General features: G+C 39.0%; 1 protein-coding gene across 25 annotated transcripts in view; it reads right to left on the reverse strand.

The window, feature by feature from the left end:
• ptprt (protein tyrosine phosphatase receptor type T) overlaps positions 1 to 27,130 on the reverse strand; it is a 1,055,968-nt gene that overhangs the window by 141,440 nt on the left and 887,398 nt on the right. For 24 of the 25 annotated variants that reach the window (XR_011339907.1, XR_011339906.1, XR_011339908.1 and 21 more), the window contains 2 exons: positions 24,830 to 24,865; positions 6,919 to 7,106 (listed from right to left, as the gene is read on the reverse strand). Coding sequence is in view for 21 of the 25 variants with exons in the window: in XM_069884025.1 (XP_069740126.1) it covers positions 6,919 to 7,106; positions 24,830 to 24,865 (224 nt within the window). In the remaining 4 variants the exon portion in view is untranslated. The remainder of the gene's footprint in view (positions 1 to 6,918; positions 7,107 to 24,829; positions 24,866 to 27,130) is intronic. The other variant, XM_069884008.1, reaches the window with a different exon arrangement.

A 27,130-nucleotide genomic window follows, 5' to 3' on the forward strand; every position in this document is an offset into this window, starting at 1 on the left:
AATAAAGTTAAATTTGCAATAGAGGGATTATAGCAAAGATTCACCAAATGGATTCAGATCTGGTGTTCTTATCTTAATTGTGTAGAATGGAACTGCATTCACTAGAATTTGGCAGAGTGAGTGATGTCCATCTAACAAAATTCTTAACGGGATCAACATTGTGGATGCCATGAGATTGTTTCCTTTGGCTGAAGTAGGCGATTTGGAACTTTTTTGATGGTGATCAGTCTTTGGAACTCCACAACTCATTGAATTCCAAGTAAAGCTATATAGTACAGGTGCCCAACCTTTTAACCAGGATTGTCAGGACCAGACACTTGCCTTTGTTCGGAATCTTCCAAATTTCAAAATCATTTTGATTTCTGTCCCTTTAAGCTTGCCGAGTTGTGCTGCCGTCTCTCGCCCCCTTGCCTGACCGAGTTGCATTGCCTCCTCTCTCCCCCATCTGACCGAATCACGCTGCCATCTCTCCCCCCTCGTCTGACCGAGTCACGCTGCTGTCTCTCTCCCCCCCCACCTCGCCTGCCTGAGTTGCGCTGCTCTCTCTCCACCCCCTCACCCACCCGAGTCATGTTGCTCTCAACCACCCCACTCTCTACCAGCGCCAGGAGAAAGGCCCCTTTCTCGGTTTAAGCTGTGTGGGGGATTATGCGTAGCGACGACAGCCATTGAGCCACCGCCGGGCTGACTGAAAGTGTCGTAATGCTGGATGGGCATCAGTATAGGTGATTTGGAGGCACTTATAAAGTAGCGGATTATGATGGGATATTCGGGAGTTGAGTGAGGGTCGCATCGGGTCATGTTTGGTGCCAAACTCCATCTTTGATGAACAGATGTCATCGAACTGAAAAAAAGTGCCAGTCTTTGGAGGTTGCCGGTTTTCAGAATCCCAGATAAAAGGATAGGCACCTGTATAGTTACAACATACTGACATCTACCTAACAATATAAACAACTCCCAGCTCTTAACTCCCCACAATAGGCAGGGTAAATTCAATCCAACTAATTAGCATCCAATCAATCTCCTCTAAACCATCAATAAAGTGATGCAGATGGTTGTTGACAGTGAGACACAAATAATCTGCTAACTGGTGCTCAGTTTTGAGTTTTGCCTGGATCACTTGAATTCAGACCTCATTATTGCCTTAATCTGAAAATGGACTGAAGATCTGAATTCTAGAATAAACATGGAAAATTCTGGAAGCACTCAGCAGGTCAGAAAAACAGAATGAACATTTTTAGCATTCTTAATTTTAAAAAAAATTAAATTTTAAATTTAGACATACCACATTGTAACAGGCCATTTCGGCCCACAAGTCTGTGCTGCCCAATTTTTTTATACCCAATTAACCTCCACCACCAATACATTTTGAATGGTGGGAGGAAACCGGAGGGAAAACCCACGCAGACACGGGGAGAATGTACCAACTCCTTACAGACAGGGCCGGATTCGAACCCTGGTCCCAATTGATGGTGCTGTAAAGGCATTGCACTAACTGCTACGCCAACCGTGCCGCCCTATCAGGGATTTGGATTAAACTCCTTGTCACACTTCCTTTCAGCTTACTGCTAAACTTTTATCTGTTATTTTGTCATTTTCTCTATATATATCTTCAGTCCCCTTTATGTCTGGTTCCCAAAGCAAGGACAAGTTTATTATGTGGCATCTTGGTGATTGCCTTTGGGGAGTTTGTATGAAGCCCATCAATTCAAGCTTTTCTGTTACTTCATCAAAATCACTTGCCAGATTTATAGTGTGATAAATCTAGATGCTAGATGAAGGCTGCCTGTCTATAATTATTCTGCAATTGCCCAGGTGATTGCTAACTTTGTCCCTTGGCAAGAGTATAGATTATAATTCTAATCTCTGTAACTGTTCTTCCACTTGTATGTCAGTAGGATTGTTGGACTACTTGCAAAATAACCCTTCTCAATGTACTAGGTAATTATGTGACCAATAAATGTTAACTTACCAAATATTTCTTGAACATTCCCACCTCTGACATTAAACTGACTGGTCTGCAATTATGAGGTTTACTCCTGCACCTTTTTTGAATAAATGCTTCACATCTGCAATTTCCCAGGTGTCAGATATCACTCCTGAATCTGTTACTATTTGAAAGATTATGACCTGGGTCACTGCAATTCCCTCCCTCACTTTCCCCAGCATTCTAGGTTGCATCCCAGATGATTTACCCACTTTAGGTGTAGCTGACATTTTTGTACTCATTATCTGTTTCTAGCCCAGACAAAAGATTGCTTCATGCTGTTAAAATGGCCACAGCTAATTGTGAGTTTTACCTTTTCATTTGTGAACCTTACTTTGTATATCAGTAAGGTTAAAGCAGAACAAAGTACCTCAGGCCCATAAAAGCACCACATTTTTTCCTGTACAATCATGGACAATGATTTTGCAAAATCCTCTATAAATGTTCATATTCGAAAGTTATAAATTAATGGTTTGAAACCTGATGCCATATCTTGACAAATGTCAGGCATTTTATGACTTGCACTTAAGCAATATCTTTCACCGCCTCAAACATGAAAAAGATTTTACACCAAATAAGTTGCTTTTGAAGCCAGTTTTGTTAGTAATGTAGCAGCCAATTTGTGCACTCAAGATATGTTAACCAACAATGTGATGACCACCAGGCTTGTGTTGAAATGTCAATCAAATGCACACGTTCCACCTGCTATTTTCTTTGGTAAATGACCTGTGAAGGCAGACTGAACCTGGGATCAAGGCTGTTTGCCTCCTTAGATTTTGTGTTTTAGGATCTCAATCAGTTTTGCATCAGTTGGAGGAGATTCCAATTGAGTCAAAGCTGCCATCACTCAATACTTTTGTCCACGTACATTTATGTTGACATGTTGTCATTATTTTTGTGTTCTATTTCTAATTTTTGGACCTTTCCCAAACTTCATATCAGTAGTTTGGGAAATATTATTTTTCTGCCAGTGATGTTGTGCATAACAATGCTACTTCCTATGCAAATCTAGAGGTTTTGTTCCTCAAATTAAAACTCCACTCGTGTTGCTTTAGAATGAGTGGGGAGTTAGCGACATCTACAAAATCACACTTATCATTTAGCTATTCTCATCAAAAATTGAACACTCCAAAGCTCTGATAATGAAATTGTCAACAATTATGCAGCCTAAGTGGCTTGTTAGAGCTTGAGAACTGTTAAGAGATTATTACTTCAGTTGTTTTGTGATTGATTGCTATCCTTCGTTGCTACTAATGGAATTGGAATCTTGAATGGTTAAAGTGCTAATTTCTGCACTTTAATGAATGGTTTAGTATTTACAATACATAAATAGGCATTTTATTAAAATATGTTGCGAGACTGTTTTGGAAGGGAGTTGATAGCTATCTATTTAATGACACACAAAAGACTGCAGAGAAAGACACAAATCAGGTACCTTCTCTGTTTGAAAAATTACCTACCGTTTGTTGATACATTTGAAATATGTGCCCCAGTTTATTAAAGTTGCATATGTTATCCAGTGAACGTCTAAATATACTGGCTATCAATTTGAAGGGCAAGTCAATCAAATGCAAAAGAGGAACACAAAGACTGCAGATGCTGGAATCTTGAGGAAATAATGAATTGAAAATAAAGTCTCGATAAAGGATCCAAAACCAAAATGTTGATTGTCCATTTCTGCACACAGATCCTGTCTGACCCACCGAACTCCTGCCACAACTTGTTTGCTTGTCAAATCAAACGCAAATTGGATTTATCAGTCCTAAACAGTCCTTGTCCTTTACTTGCAGGCAGCAAGGGTCACAAATATGTTTGCTAAATAGTAAATGAAGAAGGAAATCTTCAAAACATTTTTAATAAAAGGCTAAATAGGGAGAAGCAATTTTAAAACTAGCAGTTCATTTTAAAAATGCTTTTTGTTGTCAAGGTATGTTTATTGATCGTTCATACTATGCTCGCAAGGTAAAGACAAGATAGCGTTTCTCCAGGACCATGGAGCATATTTACATAAATATAAGATAGAATTGAAATATTAAAATATTAAGACATATACAATAAAAGTTGTATATGGTACACTATCCACATATGTTTTGGGAATTCAGGAACATGATGGTTTGGGCGAAAAGTCTGTGCCTAATCTGGACATAAGGGCCCTAGAGCTAAGGTTCCTCCTACCAGATGGCAGAAGAAAGAACAGTTTACATGTGGGGTGTGGAGCCCTTCACGATGTTTATTGCCTTTCGCTGCATCGAGTGTTGTCGATGTCTTTCATGGTGGGAAGAGAGCTCCCAATGATCTTTTCCGCTGACTTCACTGTCCTCTGTGGTCCGAGGTGGTACAGCTTCCAAACCAGGTGGTGACGTAGTTCCACAGGATGCTCTCAATACACCCTCTGTACAGTGGATGATGGAGGGACGGAGGTGAACTTTCCCCAGCCACCTCCAGGACATTCGTGATATTACCATACTAAATGAAGGTAGGAGTGATGGCAAAGGATGCAAACTCGCAAAACTTTACACAGCTAAATCTATGAAAAAATTAAGGTTGCAAATTTTATACGTGAAATTATGAGTAATTAGGCCAACATAAATTGGCTATTTCATTGTTTTAAAATGAAACCAATTCATATATCATCTTGTAATCTGGAATGATGTCGGGCTAATGCAATGTGAGTATTATTCAATCTTATGTGCTGCCCTTAAAGAATTCAACATTCTTAAATTACAACATGGATGCATTGTGAAAATTGTATGGGCTTTACTACTCAACTGCTTTCAATATTTGCATACTCCTTTCAAATTTTTTAATGATGTAGTTATCTTTAAAAAAAAATGTGAATTGCCAACAGGGTATCATGTTTGAAGAGCTCACAAATTGCTTCTATACTGCAGTGCCGGTTTTCATTATCCCAAAGAGCATAGACTCTAATTGGAAGCATGGGATGTCAATTTATTCTTAAATGACCGATTGCTATCAAAGATATTCATTTACTTACATTTGCTTATAATTGTGAAAGGATTGAAGGAAATTTAAACTACACCGAAATAAAATACCGGTTAATTTGGGAGTGCAAAGATTGTAATGACTATTTTGAAAATGAGGGATGCAAGTCTGCAGATACTCCTCTTCAAATGTCATTGTACATTACTAATCTTGAGGGATCACCGAGTTTGTGTTCCAGCATAAACTGATGGCCAATCTACCGGTGTCTGATGACACCTGCGTGCCGATTAGCCCAGTGTGAAAGGGACACAGAGTATCCTGGGACAAATTAGTGACACGTTGATTATGTCTTTGCAGGAACATGAAGGAAACAAAAGATTCAAAAGGTTTAAACTTTGCCGATCATCTTTATAAAGAACCATGGGAAAGTCACAGCGGGAGAGAGAGAGAGAGAGAGAGAGAGAGGGCAGATCAGCCATCTCAGAATGCCATGTGGCAAAGAAACTCCTCCTTGAGTGCTCCATTATACAGCCCTTTCCCTGCTCCAAGCAATTTTGGGAGGTCAGGTCCACCATTGTTCTTTCCCACGGTCTTTATAAATTGTGCGGTATTGCCACTAGGACTTTCCCCATGCTGTTTATAAATTGTAGGGCTATACTTTCCCCATGGTATTTCATAGAATTATAAAGGTTTATGTAGGTTGCCACAACAACAGGGGGTGAAGGACTCATACTGTGCTGTACATAATGCATAATTATGTTATAATTAGGGATGATTAATTTTGTTTAAATCCAAGATCATAATATATTCATCAGGATTTAGGGCAGGTCCACCATCGCTCGATGTGTCACTCATATATCACCAGTGGAGAATAGATTTCCCTATCCCCGGGAATGCCTTGTGATGAGTGTGAAAGGATACTGAGAACTGGTTAACAGTGTCTAGCATGCAAGGCAAAAACAGCTTCCTTAACTGGTTCAATGTGAACATTAGCCAATGTGAAAAGGGCTTATGTTATTCTGGTTAATCACAAAAACACTGCACCATGAACTCGGTTATTCTTCCGATTAGTTTTGAGAGTGTTATCGAAGAGCCTAAAAGAAATTCCAGTTGATGATATTTTCCTGTTACCTCCATTGATGAAATGTCACAGAGATAAGTTAAGCAGTGATATATTTTGCCTTGCATGCCTGTAATTCAGTTTTGAGGCAATTAAAATGACCCTGAATTACAAGTAACATTGCAAAGCTAAGGTGACAAACATAGAGACTGCCCAGATTACGATGTGATATACAAGTATCATTTTCTTCACCAGCCATGCCCTGTTGTGAAGCTGCAGTCTTTGTTTTCCAGTTGTTTGGTGTGATTTCATACCATCATAACATAGCAAAGCAAATTTTGATCCATGGTACATCTGTGAGAAATATTGTACAAAGCTCTGACTTTATAATTTTAAGATTCGTTGCATGATCTAAAGACAAAACAAAATGCACATCCTCTCACCGTTCACATGGCTGTGGACTGCCTTGAACTGGCTGGAGGGGAACCAAGTGTCGGAACTGGGATGTGGGAAGGTGCTGAGGGCATCGAAGGATTCCTGACCATGTCGGAGGTTTGGATCTGGAGCTCGAGTTGCCAATGGTTTGGACTGGACTCTGTGTGGCTGCGGAGACACTGGAGATGAATCTACAGATATTCAGTGACTCGGGGTGGCGGGGGGGCTCTTGCTTCTCTCTCTCTCTCTCAGACTGTAAGTGGCACTTAGGCAATTCCTGCCAGTGGCGAATCTGTCTGCCTTGCAGCAGGCAAAAAAAATCATGTAATATGGCAATGTTTGATTATTATGATAATAAATTGAATCTTGAACATGTTCATCATAAATTAATTATTTTTCAGTTGACTCTTTCTATATTATCATATCAGGATCCTTCAAAAAGGAACACCATTCTCAGCAGATCAAATTTTGATATGTACGAGTTTGAACATACCTCATACTCTTCTTTAAAGCCATAGCCCTTCCCACATTTCATCTGCGTGATGTGCTGCAACAAGTCTGCTACCCGTATAGCAGGCTGAAGTTGACCGGACTGATATGACATTTCAACAGGTTCGCAGTTCCCATAGGAATGAGTCTGAACAACCTGAGTTGGCTGGGAGACATCTTCGTGGTTACTACCTGCATTTAGGAAACATGACAATTAGAAAATAGTATCCACTCTCCTATGTTTAAACTGCAAATGTTATTTTTAAAAAAATACTTACAGCACGGTATCAGGACATTTCGGCTCACAAGTCCGTGCTGCCCAATTTACACCCCATTAACTTACACCCCCGGCTCATTTTGAATGCTGGGAGGAAACTGGAGCCCCCGGAGAAAACCCCACGCAGACATGGGGAGAGCGTACAAAACTCCTTACAGACAGTACGGGATTTGAACCCCGGACCAATCTCAATCGCTGGCGCTATAAAGGCGTTGCGCTAACCGCTACGCCAAATGTGCCACCCAGTCTGGTTCAGACTCAGAATAAAATAACTATTTTTTGTGAAGTTCCCTTCTGCCCTTTATATAAACAGACAAACATATATTTTCACGATGACTTGTAGCTAAACTGAGCACAATGGAAACAATGCAATGAAATTATGAGATAAAGTATGATGAAACTGAAGAAAATATTATTTCTTCCAAAGGGAAAATAATTAAATTATGATGTCAGAAAGATAAATGACTTTGTCTTTCAGAAAGCTTACAAATGAATGCAGCAACATAAGATCACAAGCAGCTCACAAATTGTCCAAGAAAAATGCCTAACCCACTGGAAATATATATATATATATATATATATATATATGAAGGTGCATACCAGAGAGTGCCTGCCTATGCAAAGATTTTTGGTTTTAATTCAAATTTCCAGTATTGACGTTTTTCAATTTAATTATTGTACCTGAATTTTCAAGCTACATTGAATAACTCAGAATAGCCGGTTGTAGTACTGATTTGGCGTCAGTAGAAGTCACTATTTGCCTTAGCAAGCACGGTTAACTTTCTGAAAATATCCAGTGGTGGTGAACAAGAACTGCACCAGTTTGGATTCCATCAAACTCTTCTTTTTAGGCAGTCCCTCAGGTTTGAGGATGGTTTGGTTCTAGCCTGGTTTTGTCGGTTGTGAGGTGAGTGACGAGGCCAAAGTGGGAAGTCCAGGCATGATGGACCTGATTGGGCAGGGAGATGGTAGTTTATAAGGTAGTGTATCACTTCCATGCACTGATTAATTTCAAATACATTAACCTCCATTAGCTGCATATCTCTGGATCACTTTATAAAGAGAAATCTCTGATTCTCACTCTCCAGACAGAATAACTGATTTGCTTTTTATTGTTCAGTTCATTGGGTTCAGCAGAACAATTCCATCAGTTCCATTTTTGCTTTCCTTATTTCCTCCATCTAATCCTCTCTCACACAGACAGAAAATGTACTTGCATTCTTTTGCCACGGACCAACATTAATAATTTATATATACATCACGGTGAAAGATCCTTCCAGCTCAATATCTCTTGAAAACCAATGTTCCTTACACATGTTAGCTTTGTCTTTAATTCTGACAGGAACATACATATTTTCATTGTCCTGTGCATTCCACCCACCAATTTCTCTCCCATTTAATTATCTCACTAACACAGTTCTGACCCAAGGGTCTTTAACTTGAAGGGTCAACTCTACTTTTTCACAGATGCTGTCCAAGCTAAGTATTTTCTGCCTTTTCAGTTTTATTTCATGGCATGGAGAGTTGGATAGTTCAAACCCAGTGAAGTACAACTGCAACTGGTGCCAAATCCAATGCAATGAGAAATGTTCAGGCAGATGATACTTTGATGTGGACACGTAAATAACGATATAATCCCATTCCAGCCGAACATAGGCTTTCCCATCGTGGAATGAGCTAGATTAGGTAACTGGGATTCTAATTAAAGGGGGAAGTTTTAAGCCCAGTGAAGAGATTGCTCAGTATCACACTGAGCACAGGGTAATTCTATCTGGAGGTAAGGAATGATTGACATCTGTTGTTTTGGTTATTGTGTTCTGCTGGAGAACTCACTGCCCATTCCCATGGAATCAAGACTTCAAATACTTCAGCTATGGGGAGAAATGGAATGAAATGTGCATTTATTTTAACATTGCAAGTTTCTAGAGTTTCTGTTACAGTAGAGATCCCAGTCCAGCAGAGGAGTTGAGAGAAATAACTGAATGAGTGACTTTCCAAAAAGGGATAATTTAGAAATGGTCGGTAAAGATAACATTTGGCTGGAAAAAAAGAGTGAGGCAAGACATTTCAAAGTCATGTCAACGCTGATACAATGCAGGCATGGGACAAGGCTCAGAATGCTACTGAAGACAGGGAGAGGTTGGAGGTGGAATGTACTAAAACTACAGATGAGAAATTTGGAATCATCTGGGTTTAGAGCAGCCATTCTCAACTGGGGCCACAGCCCCAGTTTATGTGAAAGCCTCACGTAACATAATATTTTCAAAAATGTTTATTTGAGGTCGGTAGGAGAGAAGTCCAGAAGAAACCCAAACTTGACTGCTTCACAGGGAAGAGGAGACCATAAACTTTGATCAGAATCCTGAAGGGGCCATAGCTAAAAGGAATGTTGAGAACGGCTTGTTCAGAGGACAGAAGTAGAAATATATAAAATATAGAGAGAGAAGACCAGGTCTTTTTCAGAGCCATGGTCAATTTGATGGATTCCTATGTTCTACATTGTAAATGAAGAGCCATTAAATACCATTCTCAATTCAGGAATATTTGCATGAAATGGCATCATCTTTGATGATACTCTTGGGACAAATAAAAAGGGCTGTTCATATCCAAGTGCCTTAGTGCATCGATTGTTCTATTCAATTTTGCATAAGTTCAGGAAATTTGATCAATTTTGATAAAGATAAATTTGATCACTTTGGTGGAGTGCTTGGAGCAAGAACAGAGTAAAGTAGAAACATAGCCTGGGTTTTTGTGGTTAATAATTTCTGGGAGAGGAGTCCATGCCCACATTGGTCCTCTAAGCTCACACATATCCTTGAGTGCAGAGTCAAGTTTGCATTGATGCATCAATGCAGGTTTTTATTGATGCTTTATCCTGTTCTTTGCTTCATTGTATTTGACGTTGGTGAGTCAAAAGTGAAATTGGGGCTAGAAATAGTTCTAAAACTGCGATAACTGAGTTCAAAAGCTGTGATAATCTTGCATCGCCCAAGGAATAGTTTTCATGTGGTCTCTTTTAAATTAAATTTTAAATTTTATTTGCAGCCACTTCCAGCCATTTAAACCCGTACCTCCCATTGGAAGGTGGGAGGAAACGGGGAAATGTACAATCTCCTCATGGACAGTGATGGATTTGAACATGAGGTGCTGGCACTAATCACTTCATGCGCCTCTTGCATGTGCCTTGATGGCTTCTGCATAAGTGTGTCATATGTGTGGATGATGTGGAACATATTTTGCATTCCATATCATCCTCCTCTTAGGTTTCCTATTAGATTGCATGGAAAATGCTGCCAGGGAAATTCTGGCACTGTTCTGTTCCTTGGACTAGCCATGCTCAATAGGAAGAAACATTTCCGATGGAGCCTTAGTTAAAGACAATACAACTCTGCAGTGGCAAGTCTCCAAATGATGATCTCTTTTAGAGGAATGTCAAAGCCTGGTTAATTCATCCAAGAATGACTAATCTGTTGTAAAACATTTTTGTTTCTGTGTCAATAAGCGCAGTTACAGTGGAAGAAATAGGTGAGAAGATTGACCTCCATTTGTGCAGCCTTGCAGGCTGTTTAAATTAATGTGAGAGATCATGGACAGAGAAGAACAATTACTGGAATTGTCTGGAATTGCAAGGAGTGAATGACCCACTGGGGATAGTGGAGTAAATCAGTTTGGTGCAAATTAAGCAGTTTTTAGTGGATCAATATTACTGTAAGTTTTATATGGATATTGAAAACGCTGGTGGAAGATAATTACAAATTTATCTCTACCATTTGCAATCCTCCATTAATTTAAATGAACATCAAAACTCATCTACTGTACAAATCTATATTTATGATATATGCACACAGTTCATCAGATGCATGTCAGAAAATCTCTCCTTTCAACAATATAAATGAGTAGTAAATTGTCAAGGCTTGCCTAATTTCACACAATTATTTTTACTGCCCACAATTTCCTGACTTTAATACTTACAAAATTATCTGAAAATTGTAAATTAACCACAATAACAATGTTACATCTGCAACGTCTCAAAGCAAAGTACTGCAGATGCTGAAAATCTGATGAAAGGACAATTGACCTGAAACGTTTCTCTCCACCGATTCTGCCAACCAGCTGAGTATTTTCAACAATTTTGTTCCATTTTATAGTGCTGGACAAAATGGCAACTCTCTGTCTGCCTTACGGTAGAGAAAAGTTAAAGAATTTCAAGTATGTTATATTATAAATGTAGTATTATATGACAATAATGGAACCCTTACTTTAACTAGGCCCATCACCTTGATCTGGTGCCGCTGTCCCTCGTTTGACTGCAGGGGGTGAGTTGGGCTGATTTCCTGCACCATGGAGTTGGGCAGCAATATCCTAGTCATGGTTGGATGATGGAACATACAATACCCATTATCCATTTGGCTGACTTCCAAACATTCATGGGACTCTTTGAAGGCTGGGGTTGGAGCCTTTTGTCAAAGCTGTGAGGCATTTTAATGGTTCATTAACATTATTGCCTCTCAGAAATATTTACACACTGTCAAAATAGTAAATGATGAAAATAAAAGTTAATTAAAATATTAAAAAATAATTAAAACTTGTTACATTTATTTTGCCTTTCAGTCTGTTGGTCTGGAATCACCACTGAAATCCATGGGGCCCCAGAGTATATGTATGTCACATCTGACCTGCCAGTCAGGCTGTCAATTCCCAGGCAAAATGCCATAGAATCTACTGTTGAGAATGGAAGAATGTAATGAGGAGCAATAGATGCTATATGGCAATGAGTTTGCTCCATCATTCAATATGTTTATGGCTAACCAAATATTGGCTTCAACTCCACCTCCACATTTGTTCTCTACAACCTCTGGATTCCTGATAGCCCAAAATCAGACCATCTCAACTTTGAAAACACCCAATAATCTCCACCACACCTTAAATGGGTGACCACATACTCTGAAACCATGGTCCCTCGTGTGAGATTTTCCCACAAAGGGAAACAATCCACTAGCATGTAAAAAGGAGCCTAATGATGAAGCAGGGTGACATATCTGGTGCAATCCATCCCCTTCCCTCCAGTCCCTCATGGTGGAGTATAACTTGGAATGAGGAGTTTGGAAGATGGTGCACTCTCTGGAATAGTGTTACAGTGAGTTAAAACTTAAAAGTAATTTTTCATTTAATCGCCTAATCATTTTTGGTTCGAACTTTTATTTGTAATTCGTCACTTAGAAAACCTATGACTTGGCTGAACTTTAATCAGCTCAATGCTGGTGATTCAAATAAAGATTAACAATATGAAGATAGTTTTATATTTGGTCGTTTTATGTTCCACCAGAATCCAGGTAATTTTCAATTTATTATCAAGGCTGCAAATGGCCTTGTTAGGCCAAAGCCTCAGAGAAAACCTCTGTTAAAGCTTGTCAATAATGGAACCTTTACCTTAACTAGGCCCACCACCTTGAACTGGTGCCCTCATTTGACTGCATGGGGCGAATTGGCCTGATTTCCTGCATTATGGAATTGGGCAGCAATATCTTAGTCATGGTTGGATTATGGGACATGCAGAGTTTATATTTGTTGAAAGATAAGAGTGCAAAAGGCATGAGATGGGGAAAACTATTTCTTACATAAGTATTGCAGGACATTGGTGTTCATCTAATTCTCCTGGGGTAAAGTATGCACATTCATAACTGCAGTTCCAAAAGCATGTTGCAGCACCTTTGTAACATGTACAGAAATGTCAAACACTGTTCCCCCAGCCCAAGTGGAGCTTACTGACATTTAAAATCATATTATTGTTATATAAAATAGACAATGGGCAACATGTTCAATTTTTTTTTGGGTTGCTCTTCTGTCCATTATTTTAGTGAAGGAATTAACTCAATTAAAATTAAATGGGTTTATAGTTTTTATTTTAAAAGAGAAAAATCAATAATTCTCCTTGTATAATTTTGCAAAAGACTGAGTTTTTTTTTGAAGTTAAAAGATTTTAACTTGAAATTGATGTGTCTGCTGTGCACCTAATCAAGCCATTCACTGCAAGTTTCTGCCCATGCTCATATACATTGGAATTGTGGGTGTAATCTACAAGGTTTATAGAACACAGTTAAATTTAGAGTTCATTCCCTTGCCTTCTTGTATCTGAAGAGACATTTTGCAGATGTCAGAAGTCTTGATTGGGTAGTTTCAGAATTCAGGCTGCCTCAGTAAATTCTAATGTTTAGATTGAAAGCATTAATGGGGAGTGCTTCTTCCAACACTGATGCTGAGATACTTGTTTTATTGGTACCTCAGCTGGCTAAACTTCACTAGCAACCTTTCCAGACAAGGAATAGCAACCTGCAGTGTCACGTGTCAATTTTCTCTGCACAATTAAGTAATTTGACCTACAAAAGTAAACATGACTTACAGGGTAGTGTCTTTTGAGTCACTGATAAACTAAAATAAATAATACAAAGAATTGGAAATCATAACATATTTCAGTAAAATTGCACACCTGAGTGCATTCCTGATTGGAGGATTTTGTCGGTGGATTTCAGAATTCCAGTCCCATGTCACAGTGTCTCCTTGTGTGCCTTCTGACTATCTGCTGGAAGGTTAAGTCCATTCACTTTCAAACCACACAGATGTTCTTGATGACACTTTGGATGCTTTTGTCTTGATGGACCAGCTTCAGTCTGTTGCTCTAAGATGGCTCGGTTGAATGTACTGCCAAAGAGCCCATGGCAGGAGCTGAATTGGAGTCCTTGTGACATAATACCATCACTGGACAGATCCGGCACAGGACAGGAGGTCTAGGTCGACAATGTTCAAACAAAATGTAGACTCTCAGACAGACCACCATTGTTTCAAGCTACAGAAATGGAGCCGAGCCTGCAGTTAGACCCCAGGACATGGGGTCTTTGTCTTCTCGGGTTCTGATCTCTATGCCTCCTGAGCACAAGGGGAAGGAATGACTCGGTATCCTACAAAGAGAGAAATTCCTGCTCCTGCAGGAGAGTCATTCATGACAGTGAACAATCCGCTGAGGAACAGTATCTACCTGTGCTTGGGAATGGATAATGCCCAAGTGCAGCAACCCTTTGTTCCTGTGCAACTGCTAGCTGATCATAAATAGGATTCCTTTGTTTACTGAAAGTAACAATCTGTTCACAAATGCCAACTCACACTTCAATAAGGAGATCAAACCGCTCCCTGGTTGGTCATCACTGCTTCTTCAGAGATTCACATTGCTTCCCTGTGGCAGAGACCAGACCTCCAGCTGCTTCCACATGAGACTCCAGAGAACCATGGCCTCCATTTGTGCCTCCACACCAGCTGTCCTGTGAACATTTGGTTCTGTGTGATGGGATTGATACCGATTCATGGCAAAGATGTACACACAACCTCCAAACTGGATTCAGTCAATAAGGTCTGGCAGTTCGCTAACCTTCCTGCACCTCCATACCAGACTCGTCATGAGAGCATTCCAGTTGTAGCTCTCGTCGGAGTCCACGGGCAGTGAGAATAAGGATTCTGTTGAGAGTCCTTGCACTAGATTCCTTGTGACTTTTGGCCAGACTTTAATCCATTGGTGTCTGATGTATCTCCCATTCGCATGAAACACCAAGCACTGCATCAATTTTGGGTGGCATCAATTTCACTTTGCATCAAATTTTTTGTTGCATCAAATTATGCCAGCTTTTCTTTTAGTTCTTTATAAATTCTTTTTAATAAAATGAATAATGACAAAATTAATTTCAAATAACTGTGCATTATAGGGAATATATAGGGCATATTAATTATAGGTCACCATTTTCTGAACAATTGGCAATATTATTTCAGATAGTTTCATTTACACTCTCTGAATGACATTTGTGTATTCAAGAATGGTCAGCTGTATTCTGATGTCAATTTAATTAAATGACAAATTATCTGTGTGAATGTGTATTTTTTTGTGGCTATTGATGCAATGTTTGTAAAAGAACTGATAATAAAGACTTGCATCAAACCAATTGGACAAGAATAAGTATAACTCATTTTTAAGATCCAAGTTTTAAAGTACTTCTATTAAGACAATAATCATGACCTAAGATGATATGATTTGAAAATGATGAGTGCAAGTAGCAATCCTCCATTAGTTTGCACATTGAATGTTATAAATATTGGAACTAATTCTCATGAAACACTGCAAAAATTAAGATAACTGCAAAAATTCAGGCACAATTTGCAAGATCACTGAAAGGGTTTTACAATATGTTTGCAGTTTTATTTGCAAACAGGACCAAGGACTGCTCTAAATTGATGAATAAGCACTGCCCTACCAGGCAGCGTATAGAATATATGGCTCAGAGTTTCTTTTTTGTCATTTTAATAACGAACAAATGCTACATCAAACATCTGAAATCATAATATATTTTGATAATATTTTGTTTGTCTCATTACTCATGCAGGAGGCTATTGAAGCTGTGGATTTCTTGCAAGATGGTGATAATGCTGTCAGTGGGGCAGGAAGTTTATGGCAGGCTGAAGGGCCAGCATTGCAAAACAGCAATATAAAATGTGATCTATTGTAAACTGTGGCATTAAAACATATATCAGAGAATAAGTATCTTTCAGGGTGTAGCCTGAACCTAAAAACTTCTTGAACTTTTTGGCAATCACTTTTTGGATAAGTAGGTGAACTCTTCCACTGTTTTTTTTTTTGCCATTACTGAACCGTGATCTGATCCTCATGGAGAATGTTGAACGATATTTTCAATGTTTGCTCATCAGTTGGAATCAGGAGGGGTTCGGCTTGATCACTCCTCTACCTTTTAGCTTGGCAAAAGATTGTTGTGCAATGAGTGGTTTCAGTGGAGGGGAAGAACAAAATGCAAAACCTCCATTTACCTAGCACCTTTCACTACTTCAGTGTGCCCCAAAGTACTCTACAGCCTGAGATACCTATGAAGGGTAACCACTGAAGTAATATGGTGACACCTGCAGCCAAATTACACACAGCAAGTTTGAAATCGTGACAGTAAATTGTGGCTGACAGATAAATATTGACTGGGAATAACAGAGAGCATTCCCTTATCCTTAGAAGTAGCATGGTTCCATCCAACAGAAATAGTATGCTGTACTTCAGTTTAATGTCTCATGTTAAACATGGCACCCCCAGTAACTCAGTGATCCCACAGTATTACACTTGTATTACTTATAATTTTGTGCTCGAGTCCTTGGAGGAGGCTTGAAGAAAGAGGAGAGGGTTATGGATTGCTGGGAGGGGTGGGGCGTGGAGGTGCGCATGGGTGATTGGAAGAAATTATGGTAGTTGAGAGTACTAATCTTGACAGTCAAACATTGGATATTTTTTGTTGTCATTGCTCTTAGAATTAGTGGACCATGATTTTGTGCATATACTTAGATTGTTTAGCAAATGATTAAAGTAGAAGCAAGTGCAGCAGTGATCTTCACCAAAACCATCAAAATGATTTTCTTTTAGCAATGAAGCACCACAGTGCCCAGAAAACAAAAGGGATTTCTGAAAGCAGTGGATTTGCATATTTAATTTTGAAGGTCATCAAAGGCTTAAACTTTGGCTGAAGAACACTGCTGTTGCAAGATTCTTTGGGTTAAGTTCACATTTATTTACAGAGGATAGAAAAAAATGTTATCTACCAGCACTATTACTGCACAAAGTAGTAATATGCTGGGAAACAAACTCTTAATTGTTAATGAATTTTGCAGTTTATGAATGTAGAAGCCATGGGGGCTGATATAAACCCATGTTTCTGTGATGTTTCTTATATTTTAATAAAGAATCTTGGGTTCTTATATAACAACTATACTTTATTAGCTACAGTTACTCACGACCTCGTGAAGGCATCCATTTTGAATTTACCCATATCTGCAGCAACACATCTCTGACTCCCTCTAGTGGTCAGGATTATCATTAGCACTCTATCATTACCATCTCCTCTGCACCCTCTCCATAGCTTCCACATTCTTCTTTTAACTTGCTGTTAAAAAGTCATCCATCTTTGATTAAACAAAATCAATCTAACACAGTGTCAGTTCTTTCCACCTTTCATCTTTCCTGAAATACAATTCATTTTTCACTTTTCTATTTATATAGATACATATATAAATAAATTCAAGTCCTTTGTGAAGCTTGCCTCTGTCTTCACAGTTCAGTGTCAGCTCCTTTAATAAAAATGGAAGTCACCCATTTCCTGCTAGATTTTCTATCTTTGATGAGATGGACAATGCCAACAGCAAAAATTGTGGAATTACAGATGGTCACAAACCTACAGACACTTCTCTCAGCAAATAATCCTCAACTGACCATGACCATGTCACCTCAGGACCCTCAGAGCATGGACCCAAAAACAACACAACCATATTCTGGAGACTATCCATGAACAAATCCAAGAGGATGAAGACTGGTATCAGATGAAATGGTCATGACTGTCCACTTCACTTTTTTACTTGGTTTGTGCACATAAAACATTACAGTACAGTGAAGCCCCTTTGGCCCCTGATGTTGTGCTGACCTATATATTCCTACCAAAAAAAAAGTACTACCTCGTAACCCTCTATTTTTCTTTCATCATGTTCTTAAGAGTCTCTTAATGCGCCTAATGTTTCAGCCTCCATCACTAACCACAGCAATTCATTCCAGGCCCTCATAACCCTTCGTGTAAAAAAAATACCCCTGATTTCACCCCAAAATTTTCCTCCCTTCATTTTGTAGAGATGCCCCTTGGTGTTTTCTATTCCTGCCCTAGAAAAAGTGTGCAGGCTTCCACCTTATCGATGACTCTCAGAAGTCACCCCTCATCCTTCTGCACACCAAAGAAAGAAATGGCAGCTCTGCTAACCTTGCCTCAAAAGACTTACTTTACAATCTGGGCAACATCTTGATAAATCTCTGTGATGCTTCTTATATTTTAATAAAGAATCTTAGGTTCTTGTATAACAACTATACTTTATTAGCTACAGTTACTCACGACCTCGTGAAGGCATCCATTTTGAATTTACCCATATCTGCAGCAACACATCTGACTCCCTCTAGTGGTCAGGATTATCATTAGCACTCTATCATTACCATCTCCTCTGCACCCTCTCTATAGCTTCCACATTCTTCTTTTAACTTGCTGACCAGATTTAAACTCAATCTAAGTGGTCTCACGAGAGATTTGAGGAGTTGCAACATGATCTCTCAACTCTTGAACTCGATTCCTCCATTAATGAAGCTCATCATTCCATAGGCCTTATTAACTATCCTACCAACCTGTGTGGAAAACTTGAGAGATGCATGGATTTGGAATGCAAGGTCCCTCTGTTCCTCCACACTATTAAGTATTTTACCAGTAACTCTAACTGTACTCAGCCTTCTGATTTGACCTTCCAAAATGCATCACCTCACATTTAATCTGCCATTTTTCTGAACATCTCTGCATCCAGTCTATATTCTGTTATAACTGACAGTAACCTTCAGCACTATCTACAACTCCTCCAACCTTTGTATCATCCGCAAACTTACTGATCCATACTTTCGGTTTTTCATCTAGGTTATTTCTAAAAATCACTTGTCCCAGAACAAATATTTGCAAAACTTCCTAGTCACTGACCTCCAGACAGAATTCTTTCTGCCCATTACTACTCTCTGTTTTCTATACATAAGTCAATTTTTATTCCACCCAGCCAAGGCTCCATGCCTCATGGCTTTCTGAATGAGTCCTTCATGGAAGACCTTGTCAAATGTCTTACCAAAACCCATATAGACCACATATACCCCCTCGCTTTATCAATTTCTTTTATTACCTCCTCAAAAAATTCAATTAGGCTCAGAAGCATGACCGTCCCTTCACAAGTCCATGTTGACTATTCTTGCGCAGATTGTACTTGTTCAAATATTCATAGACCCTATCCTTAAGAATCCTCTCCATTAGTATGCACACCACTGACCTACAATTCCCAGGATTCCCCATATTACCTTTTTTAAACAAGGGAACCACATTTGCCATTCTCCCAACAGCTCCCCTGTGGCGTAGGAGGAGTCAAAGATCATAGTTAAATGCCCCAGCTATCTCTTCCCTTCCTTCCCAGAGGAACCAGGGGTATATCACATCTGGCCATGGGAACTTAATCTTAATGTTTTTAAGAAGATCTAATACTTCCTCTTCATTAATATCAACATCATCCAGCACACAAGCCTGTTCTATTCTGACCTCACCCTGATCTATTGTGAATACTGAAGTAAAGTATTCATTTAGGAGCACCCCAACCTTCTCCATCTCCAGGCACATTGCTTCCTTTATCCTTAAGCAGCCCCACCTTCATTCTTGTCATCCTTCTTTTCTTTAAATATGCATTGAACACCTTGGGGTTCTCCTTAATTTACTTACAAAGGCCTTCTCATGTCCCCTTCGAACTCTCTAAAGTCCTTTCTCAAGTCCTTCCTGGTTACCATATAATTACCATGAACCCTTCCTGCTTTCTAAATCTATGTTCCTTCTTCCTTTTAACAAGCTGCCTCACCTGTTTTATCAACCACAGTTTTCTTTTCCTAGCCTCTTTTTCCTGTCCCAGTGGCACAAATCTATTCTGAACCCAATGCAAGTGGTCCCTAAAATTTCCTTCACATTAATTCTTTGCTTCACCTTTGAATATCTGTTTCCAATTTACTCTCACTAGTTCCTGTGTCATCCCATCCTAATTAGCCCTTTCCCAATTAAATACTTTCCCATTTTGCCTGCTTTTTCCTTGTCCATAGTTAACCTCAGGGAGTTGTACCCCCTCTCACCGAAATGGCCCCCACCTGACCAAGTTCATTAGATCCAGTACAGCCTCTCCTCCCGTCAGCTGCTCCACATACTGTGTCAGGAATCCTTCTTGAACACATCTGACAAAATCAGCCCCATATATCCCTCTTGCAATCAGAAAGTTAAGGGAAGTTGAAATCTCCCATAACACCAATCCTGTAATTTCTGCACCATTCGAAAATCATTATCAATTTATGATATACTGAAATTTCAATAAATCAGAAGACTTCATTCCCAAAGCAGTTCAAATTCGCAAATTAGAAACTTGGTAGTCAATCTGTCCTTGAGAGAAAGAGAGAGAGAGAGAGAGAGAGAGAGAGAGAGAGAGAGAGAGTGAGGGGGGGGGGGTGGGGAGAGAGAGAGACAGAAAGGTAAGAGATGTTTGTGACTGTTTCCTGCCAGTTTAATTCTCCATTCCACTCTCATTCTGATCTTTCTATCTTCAGTCTTCGACAATGCTCCAAGGAACAGCATCTCATCTTTTGTCTGGACACGTTGATGCTCTTGGCCTTAACGTTTAATGTTAAGATAATGATGATTGTTATTTTCCCTTTTCCACTGACATGCTTGTACCTTTCTATTTCAGTTGGTTTCTCTTTTCTTTTCAGTCTTGAACCAACAGTTTTTAAGTAATAATTTATGGGTCTGCATAGAGAATCATGAAGTTCTTTCCAGCTTTTTCCAATGCAAAGCTCTTGTTTTCTCACTTCTCCAGTTCTGATGAAGAGATCTTGACCTGAAAGTTTGACTCAATTTCTCTCTCTACTGATAATGCTTGAATTGATGACTGCTTCCATTTTATATCACAGTTTCTATAATTTAAACGCAAGTTAAAAGTACAATTTTAATGTTAGTAAGTCATCTTTGCCTCAGATATGATGGGAAAAAAAGTTGCAATTATTAGAAATCTGAAATAAACTGAAAAGGCTGCCTTCAACGCAAAACCTTCGTGCAACCTGCATCAGTGTTGGGACATTCTGTAACTTACAGAGACATATAAGTAATCAAAGTACATTAGTACTAATTTGAGTCATCTGCTGTCTGTCTTTGAAATGTAGGTACATTGCAGGCTTCGGTTGCTAAAAATGTGTCAAAAGAGCTGGCCCTCACATGATGCCACCAGCTTCAGTGCTGGCTACCTTTCGATTTGGGAAAATGTAGAACTTGTTTTTGTGTTTGTAGAATGCACTTTTGTGTTGGGGGGGTGACTGCTTTCAAAATTATATATTCTTTTTACAGAGCTGAAATAAGGTGTCAAACAAAGATCTCTTCTGGAAAGATGCATTTCCCTCTGGGTTAAGAAGTCTGTTTAATGATTGCCAGCTTAAAAGCTGATGTTGCTTTGTTCTTTGTTAAAGTGCTATTTGTGATTTTTGAAAGTGAGATATTCAGGGTACAGAATAATATAGATTTTCAAACACTCTTTTCAGTTTTAACCTTTCCAATAGCTCATTAAGTAATTTTGTTGAATTAAAAGTGCCATTTTGATGGTTATCATGTCAGCGATGTGCCATAATCTACAAAAATGAATTAAATAATTATTGATCGATCATTCAAAAATCTATCTTTAAACACAGAATTTTCTGCATGCTTTTTGGTTAAGTCTTTTCAAATGTTCTGTTATATTTCCTTTAGCATTTGACCACTGCCAACAATGGGAGACAAACAAAAAGGTACCACATAAATCAAGTTTATACAAAGCACAAGCAGTGAGAGTCACACGTTTTATTTGGCACCTCACATACAAGAGGATTTAAAAAATGTAGTCATGTTCTCTCGTGAATAAACTATGAATTGACTAACTAAGTTCAAAGACTCACTATGTTTTTTTTTAAACTACTGATGGCCTCGAGGTAATTGTTCGTAATAGCTTCTAGCATTAGTTCTTTTATTGAAACAGAAACAAACATATTGGGATTAAATTCAATTGAGAGCAGGGAAAAAAGGCTGTCCATGAGCACACATTTTCAGTGTGAAAGCTAGCAAATGAAACTTAGGGAAGGCATACTTGCAAAATCAAACCCAGTTATATAAAGCATGAAAGAACAGCCAGCATGGCCAATGTGGATTGCATAGTGGTGAAACAACACATTTTAATTGATGCAGTTGGAATATAAATTCAATGGAAAATAACAATTGTGGAAGAAGAACATTATATGGCAGAAGGGAATTCAAGCATTATCATATATCATCAAACATGAAGACCCACCTTGAATATTGATCAGTTTTGATCTCCTAATTTTAAAAATTTTAATTGAATTTTAACAATACAGCATGGTTGAAGACCCTGCCAGCCCATGAAATCTATACTGCCCAATTAACCTAATCCTATAAGTTTCTGGAGAGTGGGAGGAAACTGGAGCTCCCGGAGAAAATTCACGCAGGGAAAATGTACAAACTCATTACAGACAGCGCCAGATTTGAACTGTGTTGCACTAGCCATGACACCCATCTGGGGAAGGTCATTCTTGCTATTGAATGGCAGAACTGATTTATGAAGGAAGATGGATAGACTTGGGTTAAACTCATTGGAATTTAGAATGAGTGGGAGTATCACTGAAACATAAAATTTTGACAGGATTAGACAGGTTAGATGCAGGAAGAATGTTCCTGATGTTGGAAAACTCCAGAACAAGCAGTCACAGGACAAGAGGGTTTAGGACTGAGATTAGGAGAAACTTTGACACTCAGAGAGTTGTGAACTTGTCGAACTCCTGACCACAGAAAGCTGTTGAGGCCAGTTCATTAGATCTATTTAAAACAGAGTTGGGTGTGGCCTTTTTGGCTAAAAGGATCAAGAAATATGGAGAGAAAGCAGGAATAGGCTATTCAAGTTGTATGATCAGCTATTATAGTATTGAATAGTGGTGTAGGCTCAAAAGACTGAATAATCTTCTCCTGCATCTATTTTCTATGAATCGATGCCAGCATTGAGATGCTTATCCATGCATGGTTGGTGAGATGTGGTACAATTCAGTGCTGCCAGTTCATTTCCATGATGGCAGATTAAATTTAGACATTCAGAACGGTAACACACCCTTCTGGCCCATGAGTTTGTGCCTCCCAAATCCCCATATATTTTAAAATACACGCAGACATGGGGAGAACCTATATTCTCCCAATTTGAACTTTGGTTGCTGGCGCTGCCATAGCTTTGTACTAATCACTGTGGTGATCATGCCACCCAACTAAGGTGGTCACTAATTAACAAAGATGGTCATTATTAGCTGGTTACTTGAGTACAGGGACAGTAGCCACTTAATGCTCATCCAAACCTGATAGAGAGATGCACTCTGTGGTTATCCTACAAGGTAATAGCCTAGCTAACCATGAAGAATGGCACAACATGCAAGAGAACAACCTCCAAGCAACACCCTAACAGAATTGTCAATCAGTATTCATACCAAATTGTTATGGCAACAGTTCTGTGGTCCAAAGATCACTGTTCTTTTTCAGAATTGTAACATTCAATGTTCGAGCCATACCATTCTCCCTTAAATTGGTATCATCAATGTTAAGATATTGCAGTTTGTAAGTAAGCTTTAAAATTCCTGACCCAACTAATGTTGTCTTCCAAAACTATTCTAATGGAATGCTAATAAAATATATGCTTAAAAAGGGGAATATGATTAGGTACTTTAGGTCACTTTTCACAAGCAAACATCATATTTCAAAAGCAAAAAGAGGAACAGAGAGAGAGAGAGAGAGAGAGAGAGAGAGAGAGATAAAAGCTACAGCAATCAGTGAAAGGCTGGCAAAGTGAAAAGCCTGCTAAAGACCCCATTTCAAGATGGGTTTTGAGTTCCAAGTTCAGCCTATTCAACACCTCTCTCATAGCTGGTTGTTGCGTTTCTACTGAAATAGAGGAAAAAGAAGAACTCTCTGCGGCAACCTGGAAGAAGCCACATTTCTTTGGAAAAACTCTTGGGTTGCTGATTGAAGAAAATCAGTTTGTGTGTCCAACGAACATCTCTCCGCACCCACCAAAGTCCTTCCTGACTGGTGACAACTTAAGTTTAGGCACCAGAGCCTGTTGAATGTAAAGACTGTTTAATTCTGAGTGCAGTGTACTGAAAACTGCCTGATACCAGTAAACTTGAAGTGAACAGTATACGAAAGGACAGTGAAAAAGAACCATCTTGAATGCCCCACACGCGCGCACTTAGAATTAGGAGGGGGTTAAGTTGGATAACTTAATAGTGATAAGTTAAATATTGATCTTATCATTCTGGAATTTCCGTTGCTGCTGGTTTCCAAGTCCTTAGGGCTCATAACACAATCACCTAATGAAAATTAACCTCCAACTCCCCATGCTGCACCACTTGCAACATAGAGCAAACAGGAGAGACAGTAAAGATTCATTATGGAAAAGTTCCTGTAAGACTTGAGTTACACACTGCTTAAATCTCTAAGAGCTCTTGGAGCCCCTAAAACAAAACAAGTCCTACTTCACCAATTGTTGTCTGAGGTTTCCACAAATTCAGGAGCCAAGAAGTGCTCATTTCCCATGTCCAACTGAACAATACCATCTTTATTTTCTGTTTGCCAAAGCAAACCTTACTATGGCTGATCATATCTCAAAATGAAATGGGTCCTTGTTTTATGTTCAGCTGTCACTCTAATCTTTAGAATGATGAATGTTAAAAATGCAACCAAATAGGCAGACAATATGAAAAGGCTTTTTGCTTTGCCAGATGAAAAAAAGTTAGATTGATGCAAGTTTGCATTATCATAGCTCAATATGATATTGCCCGAGAAAACTATTTTAGTTACTTTGCTTGCAAATAAATCCTCACAATGTTATGAGTTGTATTTAGGATATCGCGATAAAACATCGTAATTAAGCAATATCATACCTAATACTGCATTTGGTGTGACTTCTTTTGCTGATACTGTATTTCACCAATCCAGATCAAGTTGGTTAAGGAAAGATGCAAAGAGAAAGAAGACAATTGCTCATTAATAAATGATTAGACAGAATCACAACAAATATCAGTAAATCTTTAAGGAATAAGTTCATTTCTACCAGTGTATAATTGAATGCGTTTAAATGTTTCATAAATTTTTGATATGAGAAATATATTTAAACTCTCTTTTGTTAGAAATTACTAAGATAAAAGGACACTTGACGAGAGATGTTGAATATCATCCATTTTGCCATATTACACTGTTGTATGCATAATTTGCGCAAGGACTCACCCTTCTCCCCACTCCCCCCAGCCACCATGGAGGAACTGTCAATAAGAGAACAAAACCCAAAGGGTTATGATTAATAGATACATCACAAGAATTGATGCTGGTGATATTTATGAGGTGAATAAAGGAAGTATTTATTAGTAAATTTGCTGATGACACGAGGCCTATCCCTCACCCTAACTGTGTCATCATCATATTACCCTCTCCCTGGAGGTGCTAGGAGCAAAGCCAAGACAGTGGAGAGACCCAGAGGGAGCCTGCGAAGTTCTAATCCAAGACCGAAGAAGTAAGGCACCGACTCCACTAAGAGCCCAGGATAATAAACAAAAAAATGACACAAAATCTCTGAGAAAAGAGACTCAGTGAACACAAGAGAGATGATTATCCTACTGCCTACATATTGACAAGTCAACTGAAAATAAGGAGGATTTTCTTAGGTTACAGCATTTTGATCAGGTGGAAAAATGGACAGACCAATGGCAGATGAAATTTAATCCTGACAATTTAGAAGCGATGCATTTTGGAAGGTCAAATAAGGTGGGGTCCTAGAGACTATTGCTGAAGAGAGGGACCTTGGGATGCAAGTCCTTAAGTTCTTGAAAGTGGCAACAGAGGTAAATGGGGTGATAAAGAAAGCATATGAGATACTTGCCATAATCAGCTGTGGCACAGCAGGGATGACATAAAACATTGGTTTGTTCACACTTGGAGTATTGTGTGTAGTTCACAACACAATCTGAAGGATGTGATTAAATTGGAGAGGGTGCAGAGGAAATTCATCAGATTTTGCCTGGTTTGGAATATTTCATTTATAGGCAGAGATTGAATAGGCTCTATTTGTTTTCTGTGGAGTGGAGGAGGCCAAGGGGTGATCTGATAGAGGTATATAGTTATGAGTAGGATAGATAGATCTTAAACATCCTTTTTGCTGGGTGGGAGCATTTAAAATTTGAGTACATTGGCCCAAAGTAAGAGATCATAAATTTAGATGGGAACTGAGGGGGAATGTTTCCACATAGAGGGTGACTAAAATATGGAACACTCTGCATGTGGCAATTGTGGAGGCAGGTATTCTCTTAACATTGAAGAAGTATTTATTCAAGCACTTGAATTGCCAATGCATTGGAGACCATGGTGAAGGTTGGGGTAAATAGGACGAGTATAAATTTGTACTAAGGAAGCACATCGCAGGCTGAAGACACTGGCTTTATGATTTGATCAAATCTATCTGACATGGTTCCCATTGATGGACATTTGTCAGGCAGATTCTTTATAACACTGAAGCTGGGAAGGCTTCTTTCTAGATGTGCACATTTATGATAAAACAGGAAATTGTGCTCAAGATTGTAATGCTTGTTAATACATATTTCCAGGGTTACTTGTCCATGAGACCAATGGACACAAGAAAAATCAAGGAATTCATGGACCTTCATATGCCAGCTAGTAAATCTGTGGAGGCTTTTCTGATATGGGAAAATCAGTATACACTTAAGAGTAATAAATAGTGGGATTAATGGTCAACCATCACCCTGCTCCAACTTTAAAGAAACCCATTGTTGGCCATCCAAGTGGTCATCTCTTTTGATATGAAAATTAAAATCTTACACAGATACTGGGCACCCATATTTTATCTTAGGACAGAAATGAGCAGGTGCCCTGCATCCTTCACCAAAGAATCTTGGACCAATTATTACATCATTTCCAAAAGAAATGGGACTAAAAGAACAGCAATACTCCTCCAGCACCATGAAAACAACCTCCGCTACTAATCTGGCTTGAAAACTAAGAACACCATCTTCTTTCTTCTGGCCCCTTCTGCCACCTTTACCACCTTCATCTACTCCTGTGGCCAATTCCAGGTCATACCCTATTGCTCTGGTATTTAAATTTGCCACAGCATCTCTAAAAACTGCACAATGGGCCATATTTAAATGGCCCTCACTGTACTTAGCCAATGTAGT

This window comes from Narcine bancroftii, chromosome 6, assembly GCF_036971445.1.
Source record: "Narcine bancroftii isolate sNarBan1 chromosome 6, sNarBan1.hap1, whole genome shotgun sequence".
Lineage (NCBI taxonomy): Eukaryota > Metazoa > Chordata > Chondrichthyes > Torpediniformes > Narcinidae > Narcine > Narcine bancroftii.